At 39.9% G+C, this 13580-nt stretch overlaps 2 protein-coding genes across 5 annotated transcripts in view; one reads left to right on the top strand and one right to left on the bottom strand.

Annotated features, from left to right (window-relative positions):
* LOC116843751 overlaps nucleotides 1–9258 on the top strand; it is a 119160-nt gene extending 109902 nt beyond the window's left edge. For 2 of the 4 annotated variants that reach the window (XM_032814473.1, XM_032814476.1), the window contains 3 exons: nucleotides 1671–1982; nucleotides 2200–2302; nucleotides 2741–9258. In XM_032814473.1, the coding sequence (XP_032670364.1) occupies nucleotides 1671–1982; nucleotides 2200–2302; nucleotides 2741–5709 (3384 nt within the window). In that variant the 3' untranslated portion in view covers nucleotides 5710–9258. The remainder of the gene's footprint in view (nucleotides 1–1670; nucleotides 1983–2199; nucleotides 2303–2740) is intronic. The other 2 variants (XM_032814474.1, XM_032814475.1) reach the window with 2 other exon arrangements.
* A 2745-nt stretch (nucleotides 9259–12003) lies between these two features.
* On the bottom strand, nucleotides 12004–13535 carry LOC116843761 (peptidyl-prolyl cis-trans isomerase-like 1). The gene is made up of 5 exons (XM_032814497.1): nucleotides 13280–13535; nucleotides 13077–13210; nucleotides 12911–13000; nucleotides 12295–12402; nucleotides 12004–12219 (listed from the first exon to the last, which is right to left on the bottom strand). Exons 1-5 carry the CDS (start codon nucleotides 13348–13350, stop codon nucleotides 12104–12106), a joined length of 519 nt encoding a protein of 172 aa, XP_032670388.1. The 5' UTR covers nucleotides 13351–13535; the 3' UTR covers nucleotides 12004–12103.
* Between the last annotated feature and the right edge of the window lie 45 nt (nucleotides 13536–13580).

Here is a 13580-nt window from a genome sequence, read left to right on the forward strand (position 1 = left end):
TGCATACAACGTCGTTCAAATTAGAAGTATTCATAAGTACTCTCAAGTATTTAAAAATGAAACATGTTTAAATATCTATAGACAAAGTTTTTATTTTCTAATCAATGAATAAGTTTAATATTTTATTCAAACAAATAATACATTCAACAATACTGTTTATATATTCTACACAGTCAAACACATAAGAATGAGTTTTGTAAGTACTTGATTACTCTTATGGGTGCTCTCCTAATGCATATCCAACAAACGTTCGAACCTTTTGCTGGTCGCTGCATCAGTCGAATATCGTTTCAGCAATGAAATTGCTCGCGTATCTCCGTGATCGCAATAGTCGCCCGAGCGAGCGTCCGCATCCCGTATGCAGAACCATTCGTCTGCCATTCTGGGACCACCGCGCGCGTTTAATAATGCATCCAATTAGCGCATTAGTTTTGCGCTCCGTTAGCCCGTACCATTCCAAGTAGGCAGAGGCGCATCCCACTTTTACGCCATACCGCTTGAAACATCACGCACTACAATTTCAGTGCATTCTACAAACCGCCTCCAGTCTTCACGTAGCCGCGCGAATTCTTTCCCCGCTGTAACAGTTGAAATGTAAGTCGCGTCGTGTTCAGAGCAAAATGCAAAATGCAATGCATCGCGTCTCTCAGTGACGCAATTTGCGCGCAAAAAAAAATCGGTGAAGTCAAATCGAGCCATTGATAATAATGCACGAACACATACGTGTATGTGAAGTCCAAACGCCGGTCGGTCGTGCGATTTCGTCGCGAAGACGAGGTAAGTTCATAATTGGCAAGCTCCACACCGAGAGAAATCATTAAAATTGACAAACGAATATTTCTGGTCAAAATTCGATGAAGTACCGGTTAATCTTAATCCGATATCAGGAAACATCTGATGAAAAATGTCGCTTTTCAATTCTTTGATCGGTTTATCTGATGAAATGCCACATTGAGAAAAGTATTTGGTGTTTGCAACTATAATCGCACATAAACAATTATATATAAATTATGGTCAAGAAAACTATTTTTTTTTATTAAATTCTATCATAATATTAGTGATGATAACTTTATGTGTATATTAAGGTAAATATCCTAATGATTAAACTAATAAAAAAACACAATCACAGTTTTATATCTTTATTAATAAGTGATGAATGAAATTACTAACAAAACTAACATTTATATAAAACTTTAATGTCAGCGATCGAAAAATATAACAGGAAATAAAATAATCAATAAATATCAATTATAATTTGCATGTTATAACATTTGAGATGTTAGATATGTCGATTATACCAGTAATTGAATTGAAAAATGTCTCATGTTCTAATTACAAAATAATATACACTCAATAATTGCTCATTAAATAATATTGCAAATAAGTATGAAAAAATATCTTTTGACAAAATTTCGCGAAGGATCTTTTAGAAATATTAAATATAAATATACTATTAATGTTTCAGTTATGGGACATATTTCGTGTTGGAATAACCAAAGAATATGGTTAGGGCCAGAAGTAAATATAATTTTAGTTAGATCAATCATTTGCTTTTCTCAGTGCATTATGATCGGAGATTCGATTGAATTTGATCGAATATCCTGATATCGGATGCAACAATGTATCGGAAATATCCATTTGTTGCTTATCTGTCGGATAATTTCTCTCAGTGCACGCTTGAGACGCGACCTCGCCAATTGCGGACTCGTCTCGGCCTTGCGACGAACTCTCACCGACCTGGCGATGCTGTGCCTCTTCAGCAGATAACATCCGCGATCGTCCATCCGCATTGCGTCTATCTGGAACAATCGGAAGGGCTTTTCTCGGCCGGTTCTATTCTGGGCGAGAGACTGCCGGAAGAGGATGTACGCGTCGTGGAGACGGCTGACAACCCACATCAGCAGGATGTACCGGTTCTTCCAGGTGCTCAACGGAGAAAATTGTACTTCAATCCCGCGTACTTCGATCGACAGTTATTGCTGGTAAGTTTGCTTCGTGCTGAAGGGGCTGCGAACGGGCAGCAGGAGCGTATTTTCGATTTGCGCGAGTCATCCATGCAAGTTTAGCGTTTTCGAGGAGTAGGAATGTTTTAATGACACCCTCGAGAAGCACGTGCAAAGTCTATTGCCTATTCGCGGCGCGTAGCCATTCACTCGGCCGGCGACAAGATAATTTGAAAACAGCCCGGCGTTTTCTTAGGCCCCACCTCCGGCTGCCATCGAGTTCCTGCTCAAAATCCGAGAAGTCATCTCCATCGCCAAGCACAAGATGGCAGCGAAGAGATTCGTTCCTACTCTCACCGGTAAGTGCACGCACGCGTCTCGGAACGGTAAAATCGTGCGAGCGTTTTGATGCGGGACGTGCCGTTCCTATTTTAGAAAACACGCAAAAAGCAATAATATTAATATTTCCTTTCACTCGCGAGATATCAACGTGAAGAATAGAGAAATTGCTGGAAGACACGAAAGCTTGATCTCGCGTCTTGAATTTTTGTATTTTCAAACTCGTATCCGCATCCGATTTTGGATTTTTGACTGTCTCTCTCGCCTGCAGGGTGTCAGGATCGTTTCACTTCGACTTTACAGCTCCCCAGATCCTCGTAGCCGAGAATGTTTTGAAATTAGAATTGCAACGCGACGCGAAAGTAACCCGTCGCGTCGGCCCCTTTCACTCGGCATAATAAGGCATAATTAATCCGTCGCCTTCGTCCTCAGCATCGTGACCTCGTAATCTGACGTAGGTATCCCGGAAGAAGAGAACGGTTCGGATCAATGCGAGTCAGCCAAATCGAGCAAGCATCAGCAGAGGACCACGCCGAGTTCCGTCCAGGGCTCAGCTACGAAATCGCGTCGATCCCAACGGTGCACCGGCTGTCCCGGTTGCAGCGACTCGTCTCGACAGCTTCCTGCGCTGCCTGCGCTCGACCTACCCAGCCACGGTGAGAGCAAGGTGCGCGCTTGGCTGGAGGACGTCCGCCCGCCGCAACGTCGCTGGAGAGACGCTGAAGACACGCGCAGGAATTTCCAGGAGAATGCAAGGACATTCGCCAGGAATCTGGAGTACCTGAAGGAGCTGGCGAGACGCGACTTCGCCGACCCAGACGGCGCAAGTCTAGCTGGCAAAACGGTGTCCTCATGGAAGGAGAACCCGCCGATGCTGAGGACCTTCCAGAACATCGCCAGGAGCGAGATCTTGGCGAACGACGATCGCTGCAGCGTGTCCAGACGATCGACCAAGTCCATGTTCGAGGAGTCCGCGTACGAGCGTTACGCTCGCGGCAAGAGGGACAGGCCGGCGTATCAATTCGCCGGCGACGACGCCATAAACGCGAAGGTGCGCAAGGCCATTGAGAATTCCTTCATCAAGCAGATGGAGGAAAGCGCGGCTATGGAGAAGTGTGACAACGCAAAGGACAGCAACAAGAGCAGCAAGAGCGAAGAAGAGCAAGAAGAACAACGGAGGAAGAAGCTAGAAGCGAATCAAGTGGAGAGCAAAGCGGAGACATCGGCCCAGCCGTCGCAGATTAATTCGGTGCCGAAGAGGTCGAGGAAATCGAAAGCGCCGAGCGTGCCGCCGTTGACGAAGAAGGAGCTGCCGGACATGATCAACGAGCTGCCCGGCGCGAAGAACACGGCAAAGCGCATCATGGACGCGGTAATACGCGAAATGGTGGATGTGAAAGCACTGGATCACCACATCCGATCGCCGGTGATTGCCGACTACGAGGTGGACAGTCTGGAGCGTTCCAAGTGCAGCAGGAAGTCGTCGACGTCGCCGGAATCGACGGATCAGTCCAGCCCGGCGCTGTCCACCGCGTTGCCGATGGACGAGGAGCTGACAATGCAGAACGCCGTCATCAATACGCGTACCGGCGAAATGACCATGTCCAAGCTCAACAATCAGATCCTTCTCGAGAGGAACTACTACAACAGCTTGCCGGAGCTGATCACTCAGCGCTCAGAGATGTATTCGTTGGTGAGCGAAGTCTACGTAAACGACGGCTACACAAGCCCGGCCTGCAGCGACGACTCCGGCCCGGAGATCCAATATGAGCCGGAGAACCCAGGTCACCTGACTATCAAAGTGCAGGACTCGCCGGAGAACTACGTGAAGCTCGACGAGTCTGAATACGAGCCCGACACGTTGGACAGGAAGCCGATGAAGTTACGCATCAATGAGGACGTACAGTACGAACAGGAGATTGCCAACGAGATCTACGTGGACTCGCTGGAGAGACCAGCGCAGATTCTGCTGAGGAGTAAGGGCAGCTTCCGCGACGAGGGCTCGACGCAGGGGAAGTCGCAGCGCGGTCAAGGAGGTAGCCTGCGCGAGATCTACGAAGCGAAGATCAGATCGAGCCACAAGGACTCGCACTCGACGACGACGACACCGACGAGCGGCGAGTGCCGAGAGAATGGTGAATCTGAGGACAACACACTCTCGTGGAAGAAGTCCCGCTACTTGACTCCAGACAGCAGACAAGCGAAAAGACAACGACAGCCGTACAATCGGCCGGACGTGGTGCCGCCACCGCCTACGGAGGAGATCTACCAGCGGCCGAAGCCGCCGCGACGCATCGAGGACGTCGCCGCCAAAGCGGCCACGAAGCGGCCGACGTCGCCGCCAAAAAACGCGTGGGACAGGAGCTCTGTCGAAGCGGGTAACCCTACGGCCAGCAACGGCGCTCCTGTCCCGAACGACGGATACCATCATGTAGGGAACGAGACCTGTTTCTGCGCGTCGCAGACTCACGCGGACTCGTCACGCTCAGGCAAGTATGAGCTCTGCGGCAAGGAGCAGCAGCGGACGGACGTCGCCGTTTCCAAGGACAACGTGACGCTTTCCAACGAGAGGACGACCTCCGACTGCGCCGTGACTAATGGCTGCAGGGACTATCCGTGCGAGACGCGAATCGAGATTGAAGGTTCCGCAAGCAGGTACGGCTCCTACGGGAATGTCGACGCTAAGGAAGCTGACGTGTCGTCGAAGGTGATGAGGGCTGTGCGTGAAAAGCGGTCTGTTGTCGTGAATTCGTCGCACAGGAGCTCCGTCAAGAACTCCAAGATGCGATCGTCGTGGGGCAACGTCGATCATCAGCGAGAAGACGAAGATAGGCTGATTGATGACAGTCGTGATCACGTAGTCGTGCCCGATTCGAGCAGACAAGAGTGCCAGAAGAAGAACGTGAGCTACAGCAGGGTACAGAATTGCTCCAAGACGCGGCAATCGACAAAGGGACTCTCACGAGGCTGCGATCCTGCCAGCAGCGCGATGATACCGCTTATGGTGGCCGCGGACAAACGGCGCGGACGGGGTGGTAAGGTCGAAGACAGCGGCTACCTCAGCAGCACCGACAGCAACGGCTCGCACAAGCGGCTGCTGAGGCACGAGGTGAGCAGCGTGTCCGAGACCGACGAGACCGAGTCGGTGTGTGACGGCGCCAGCGAGAGCGGCGCCGAGAGCGTCGGCACCGACAGCGTGTTCTTCGGCAACTTCCGCAGACTCTCCGAGATCTCCAAGAGCGCCGATTCCGGAGTCGACCTGGAAGCGAGGGGCACGTACTACCAGACGCCGTACAACTCAAAGAGCGAAACGTCGCCCAGCGTCGTTCCCGAGAGGATGAACTTCAGCAACAGTGACAGCGAAACCGAAAGCTTGGTCACAGTATTGCCACCCTGCGGCAATCGGTGCCACAGTTTAGTAGCGTAAATGGTTTACTTAATATTTTATTATTGATATTTATCGTAGATATAGGTTACTCGCGCTGGAAATGGCAAGTCGCAAAGCTTAGAACAGGATTTTTATAGACAAATCCTTCTTTTGAATTTTCTGTCAGGTTTTATCGTGTATCAGGCATCTCATAAGTAATTGCGCATTTGTAACGCCAAACTTAAATTGAAACAAATGTTCCCATTTTATCCGAGATATATTCGCCATCTGAATTGACAAAATTTTCCTATCTACCAACTAATTGTTCAATTTTATTTTTTATAAAACTCTGGAGAGATTTTGAAATTTCATCAATCATATATTCAATTACTTATAGAGATGATAATACATTTATGTCACAACAATAACAAAGAGAATGTAATGCAATACTGCTTTTAGAACATAAGCGGAAATCAAAAACGATTTGCCATCGTACACTAAATAGGATATCCGAGATCGAATCAGATATTGATATAATTTGTGATTAGCATTCGTAGAAAGGACGCATTTGCTCAACGATTCGCGGTGCCGTTACACTTTCGAAGATAAATCTTGAAAAATTGAGATTGAATCAATTTTGTGGGGAATAAAAATGATTCTAACGAATAGGCACTTTGCGTGTAAATCTTATATATTTTTGCAGAGAAATTTCAAGGCCAGTATAAGGAAAACTAACTTACTAATTAATAGACTTTTAATTGTCACGATAGTTTTATTAGTATTACGATTCAATGAAGCGCCATGCGCTTGAAAGTTCATTAAGCGGGTAATTGATAACGATTATATCCTTTTTGCTCAGTTCACAAGAGTGACAAATGAGACTTCTGGATGTATGTATGTATGTTGTGTGCAAGAGATCTTGGGTATTTTTTATATTAATATATCGTGTTAAGCTAAGTGTATTATATACACAGAGGCTCTGCATATCATCTTTAAAAACATTGACATGTATACGCATATATCTGTAACATCTCAGCGACATGTGCATCTCTCTATTGCATATTTATTTATTTATTTATATTTATTATTTCCTATGTTAAGTATCATATCAGGAAGAACGAGATAAAGTCACATTCCTACATTAATGAAAAACATGATTATAATTTATATTTAGATAAAATTAACGTTTGAGTCTTGTTTATGAGTCGTCTTGAAATGGAACATGATCATCGCGATTGGAATTACTATAATTAGAGCAATTGAAACAATATAAGTATAGCTATCGTCGGCCGGTAGTGCAATATTAGCCCGTAACAAAGAGCAATCACGCAAATCCTAAGTTTAAAGTTCTAAGTTAAATCCTAAGTAAGTTTAAGTTATTAAATAAGTAGTATGTTGATATGCATTTAATGTCTGTCTCTTTGCCTTCTTTTTCCTCTCTTTCTCTCTCTTTTTTGTGCATATCTATATCGAATATTTCCTATCATAATGTGTGTACGGTGAATAGTATAATAACAAAATGATGATATAAGAGAACGATAAATATGTAAATAAGTAAGGAGAATAACGATATCTTGCCAAAAAGGTATTAATGTCCTATATACTTTTCTGATGTTATTATTACAGTTGTTATGATGCGCGCGATAATTGTTATTGTTTATCCTTTATATACTATGTTGTTCAAAGCCGTGACTTTATTGCAGTTAGTTAAAGATAGTTCACAGCGCAACTGATGTCTTCTTGTTTTTTATTGTCAATGAACAGCCAATCAATCGTATGCATATGAATGAAAAGATGCGGAAAATGACAAATTGTACTGTCATTTTTAAATAATGCATGAAGTTAACAGAAGAACTGTATGTTTTATATATGACATATGAGAGAACTTATGGACTTGAGATATTATTTTCGCAAATTTATCGTAATTAAATCACCGTAATTAAACAGATATTTATCTCTTGTTAGCATTTTAAATTATTCTCGTACATATAAAGCAAAACGGTTGTTTTTCTTTAAGATGATATATGTTTGTAACTATTATTTTTTTTGCAGAAGTTTTACACATATTTAATATATTTAATATATTTAATGATAATATATATTATTTAAATTAATATATTCCTATCTCCCTATTTTATGAAAATTATTGTAATACCAGAAGCGCACGCTTCCATGTACCTGCCAAATGTAAATATTTAAAATAGATTTTAATTATATGTGTTGTTCTTCATATATATGCACACACACATTTATATACACCGTTACAACATATTATTTAATATTATTTAAGCCTAAGACACATTGTTTTAATATACACATATATTTTATGTAAAATGTTTATATAAAATAATATATACATATAATATATACAAATATATGCCGTTACGATCGTAAATATATTTCAGAGCCTGTGAAACAGTCGCTAAATTCTATAGCACATTCGTATTTATTTATTCACATACTGAATGTTGATACCTAAATCAATGTGTTATATAACAATTATTTAATTGAAATAAGAATATTATGTATAAGTAACTGCGTGTAGACTATATATATTTGTTAAGTTACACGAATTTTAGGAAAAACTTAGCAAAAGACTTTGTCTGCAATGCCGATATCTTCTAAGTTATCAATAGTCTTGTTCCTATATGAAATAATTAATCACTGTTGATGTAACGGTCTCAATTATGAGTCCCAATTCCAGATCAAGCTTGATTTATTAATATATTAAAAAAGTATGGTTAAAGGATAGATAAAATATTTTTATATTCTTTAGTTCTTTTGCCATTGTATTCCAAGATTGTTTTCATAAATATTGTTAATATTTAAGAAGAAAAAATCTAAAATATCATTTGGTTTAGCGACTTTTTCAATATATAAAACTGCTAGCAGATTAAACCACATACGTCATTATTCTATATAGGCTAAAACCATATGAATGCGGATATTATTAATATAAAATTGGATATTGTATAATCTGTCATAGAGATGCGAAATATTTGCTGACCCATAATTGAGATTTATTTATAAAAGTTTCTACTTATCTCTCTTCACATTTAGAATGGATTAATTTAAAGTCTAGTTATTTTTTTTGCTTTAAAATTACAAGGTTTCGCTTATTAACAGTACCTCTTAATGTTTGGTCGACAAATCTATGTAAATTAATGAAAGTTACTCTAATCTTAAATGACCTATAATTAGGACCGTTATCTTATATTTCACTATTACTTTATCAACATTAGTTAACTCGAATTGCGTTCGAACTGTTCAATTTGCTCTTGCGAGCGATCGTAACGTAGCATAGAAGATTTTGGGAGTAAATTTTTGTAATTGCTCGACCAATCTTGGTGCGAGCAAATTGGTGTCGGTATCGATAGGTTTCGGGCGTTTGTCAAGTGTTTCGTACAGAATAAAAGCACACGCTGTCAGAAGTTTTCGATGACTGTTTTCTCGACTTCATTAGGCAATAAAACTGTTGAATCGTTCATATATTATCTGATTGAAACAATGATGTTCTAGTTATCAAGAGCATGTGATTTGTGTACATACATATTTAATAAATTCTTACAGTTTTATAATAAAAGCTGTTAATGGGAGAAATGTGTAAGAGAGAGAGAATTCATATTCTATTTATTTGTTCCTTTTTTGTTGAACTGGCTGTACTAACTTGCACCAGTTTTCTTCTTCTCTTTCTTTTTTCCTTGACTGTACATCTGTTTTCTTTCAAATTCTGTAAACTCTGATCTATCATTGCTTCCTATTTCTCAATCTTTTTTCAGCTCAAGGCTCAGGATTTAAGCCAGAAAGAGATAAAGAGACAGAAAAAGAGAAATACGAGGCAAAGGACATATTATAGATCTGGACTAAGTATACATTAGTCAGCGACAAAAAATAGGCAACGAAAGAACGTTGCAAGTAGTTCCTATAAAGCGACGCGCTGATTGGTCCTCCGAAATGGCTCGCCCGCCACTTTACGGTGACAGTTACTACAGATCGGATCGCGACGCGATAAGGCAGTGTCGAAAAATCCTTCCATTTTTTCCGTGATTTCGGGATTGACGAGGACGAGTCTCTGGTGTGAATGATTGTCGTCGAAAACGCTGCAAGTAAGTCGTGTGTTCGTCAGATAGTTAGAAGTGAATATCGCCGAACATTGCCATCATTCCGTTTCATTGCCGTCGGGCAGGGGGGGAGGATATTTCGTTCATTTTCATGTCAGTACGTATGACTTTCGTAGTTCAGACACTGTTTTCTGCCTTTTAATCTATCGAAAGTGAGCGTCGCGCGTGAATTATTATCTGAAAGATCGGAAAGAAGCGTATCTCGCGTATGTCGGAGCAAGATTTCGTTAGATATCTCGTGGGGCGACTGTTGCAAGAAGTACCGTGTGAAGCGACGCGCACGTTGACATTCCTGGAAATTTCGTTTACCACTGCATTCATATTAACGACCGAACGAATCGCGACGAAAAGCACCGAAAGTTCGCTCCGTACTTGTCGCGATTTCGCCGCGAATTTCGTCACCGGGAATACCGAAAGTGAATCTCGCGTTAATAGTGATAAAATATTATCGAGCAACCGTCGAAAGGGAAAAGTAAAGAGCAAAGAGTAAGGATTGTAAAACGGATCGGGAGCTGAATATCGACCGTTTAATGGCGCTTCAGAATTCGAGAATACCGTATGTGTATCTTTAATCCATTATAGATTTTACGCATTATTTATCAGCATTATTGAGTAAACATTTGATGCGTATTTATACGTACATCATGATACAAAAATGTCGAGTAAATTTCGGGCAGTGTTAGGCATCGATTAATTAAAATTTTCTTTATAAGAATTCTTCAAAAACGTTTTCTTAAAAAAATCTTTTATTTAAAAAATTATTTTTTTTCTTTGAAGAAAATTTCTTTAGTTTAGAAAATCTTCTTTGTGTGACTAAAATATTCAAATCAATTATCAATGATCATAAATCAATAATCAAAATATTATATATAAAAATCGTTATATATAAAATTACAAATGATTTTCCTAATTAGTGAAATTAATTATTATTCAAACTTCGACACATCAAACATTTGATATGATCGATTATATATTGATTAATAATTTTATCAACCGATTAAATTATTACAAATGTAACGATTGATTAATTTCGATTATTAATTTGTCCATTATTTCAGTCAAAGAAAATTTTAATCGATTAATGTCTAATATTGATTTTAGACATACGACGTTTTAAAAATGAGTCGCGATCGCTTATGAAGTATCGATAAGCCGAATCGAAATTACGCGCGCGAGTTATCGTCGTCGACAATACCGGCAGTGAGTATGGTAAAGTAGGTAACTGCGCGTGCGCGAGAAGTGAGCGGGTATAAAAGAGGCGGCTGCTATACCGAGCGGTCTAGTTGCGTTACGTCTTTATCCTACCGCGCTCGCGCTCGCATCGTCGATCACTCATAACAGAGGACGCGGTGCGTTCAATCGTGTTTGAAAACTGCCCCGTACTTGCGCGCGCAAATTTTCTCGCGATTTCGAAGATTTCTCGTGTGTAACTTATTAACGGGAGTGTCGACAGCAATTTCGTGCGTCGTTTTATTGTGTTGGACATTCAGTTGGATTAATCAATGGATAATCATCGTGTCGTAGAGTCCAGGCCACTACACTAAAAATCAGTGAGTCAACATGACAGAGGGTGAGTCTTTCTATTCTTTTGCATACTGATTTTTCTTCTGAATACAGGATAAATGATAGTCGAGGTTAGTAAAAATGTTGCACAAAATGTGAAAAGCTATGTTTTATAAAAGAATACATTATGTCATTCAGGTAGATCTGTCTATTTTTGTTTTCATTGTAGATCAATTGATCAGCTTCATTTTACATTAGTTTTGGAAAGATAATTATATTTTTTAGATTTCATGATATTATTCCTTATTAAAAAAATTGTAAGAGTTTAAAATATGTTATTGCGCGCATTTCCAGCAAATTAATGAGATAAATGACTTACGCTGTTAACAATGTATTAATATCAAATATTGAACACATATGACATCCTGAGGATATTTATATCTACTAATGATACCACAATAGAACGTTGTCTAGCATCTTAATCTTTTTAAATAAAATCTACCTCAGTTTTAATCAAATATCATATGATATCATATCAATATTAATTTCAGTAGCAACTGCAGATACTATAATTATTAAAAATGTTTTTTAAATAAATATCATGCTATTTTATAGTAAACGTAATTATTCACACAATATATTCCACATTTTGTGCAACCAAATATAACTGGCTCAAATTGTTCGAGATGGCTACAGAAATTTGTTAAACTACAAACTGTAGTCAAATTCATACATTGCAAGTCACACAATATATTCTCTTTTAACATATATATTTATAAAAATATACAAAGTATGATGCATATCAAGCAAAGAATCTTCTCTTGTAAGAATTACGTGTTTTTTATGGAACTTTTTACTATCTTAACGTCATCTACTGGTCGATCATTCTTATCGGTTTCAACTAGCCCAATTCTTTTCACTATCGCCATACCAGAATAAACTCGACCTTTTAAATATGAAAATACAATGCAATCAGTTAGGACAATCAAGTTTGGAATTATTCCCACTTATCATAGCTTACCAAATATAGTATGTTTCCCATCAAGCCATTGAGTTGGTGCAAGCGTGATAAAAAACTGTGATCCATTTGTGTCTGGACCTGTATTCGCCATTGATATTATTCCAGCACCTACACAAATTTTAATGCTGTGTAATTGAAGCATGATAGTAATATGTGTAACATTCCAGTAAACATAAAATATCCATATTACAATATCAGCTCAATTATATGATATATTATCTAACTATTACTTTGTTATATAACAAAGTAATAGTTATGTAATATACCATATAATTGAGCTGACATCGATGATACTTTGTGTTTACTGGGATAATAGTAATATGTGTAAAGCCAGCGGCACACGGTGCTTGTTTTCATGCTGGTTTGCTTGCTGGATTGCTTGCTGGATTGAAACATTCTGTTTTGATTAGTGCATTTCCATCCATCTTCAGAAATGTACCAATCAAAACAGAATATTTTCACCCAGCAAGGAATCCAGTACGAAAACAAGCACTATGTGCTGCTGGCTTAACATGATAGTAATATGATAATAATATCTACAAACTTCTCTCCTTTACATATCATACATTAAAACAATATTCTTAATTGCTCATTACTGAAAAGTGATTCTGATTACCTGTGTGTTTCAAATCATCATGTATCTCATCGTCAAAGCATTCACCGTATATCGATATCCCACCTTTCCCAGTCCCCGTAGGATCTCCACCTGTACACAACAATTAATACAAAATATCATTTCCATTCAATGAAAGCTTCTATGCTGTACATTTCTTGTGCATCACCTTGAATCATAAAATCACGGATGACCCTGTGAAATTTGGTACCATTGTAGTATCCACGTCGTATGAGCTCAGCAAAGTTTCTGCATGTGACAGGAGCATGTTTCCAGTATAGTTCGAAGGTTATCTCACCCATCCTAAACATCAGAATAAATTAGCAATGTGCAGTGAATAGGTCTTAAGTTAGGAAAACGTAAGATACTCACGTAGTTTCGAAAGTAACGAAGGGTGGTTGCCAGTGTTTATCTGGAATGCCCGAGATACTTGGCAGACACATAGTATCGTTAGGTTAATTTCTTGCGTTGTTTTCTTACAATTAAACGACACACTGTTAGGGGATCGTATTACGTTCGTGACCGCCTTGTATTTAGTGGAACTTCTCATGCAAAATAATAATTATTCGCGCGGGTAACAGCCACTGACAACACACACTACCGGTAGTCAGTCAAATAACGTGAGGGGAACCTACACAAGGGAACAGTAAGGAGCTCACAGACGCCATCTGTA

The sequence above is a fragment of the Odontomachus brunneus genome, unplaced genomic scaffold (genome assembly GCF_010583005.1).
Source record: "Odontomachus brunneus isolate Ranch 3 - 2012 unplaced genomic scaffold, Obru_v1 Obru_scaffold_035, whole genome shotgun sequence".
NCBI classification, from domain to species: domain Eukaryota; kingdom Metazoa; phylum Arthropoda; class Insecta; order Hymenoptera; family Formicidae; genus Odontomachus; species Odontomachus brunneus.

Coding starts and splice junctions, on each gene's coding strand:
- LOC116843761 (XM_032814497.1), bottom strand. CDS start 13,350: ATGTGTCTGCCAAGTATCTCGGGCATTCCAGATAAACACTGGCAACCA. Junction 13,211..13,279: donor TTCGTTACTTTCGAAACTAC/GTGAGTATCTTA, acceptor TCTGATGTTTAG/GATGGGTGAGATAACCTTCG. Junction 12,403..12,910: donor TGATGATTTGAAACACACAG/GTAATCAGAATC, acceptor AAATTTGTGTAG/GTGCTGGAATAATATCAATG.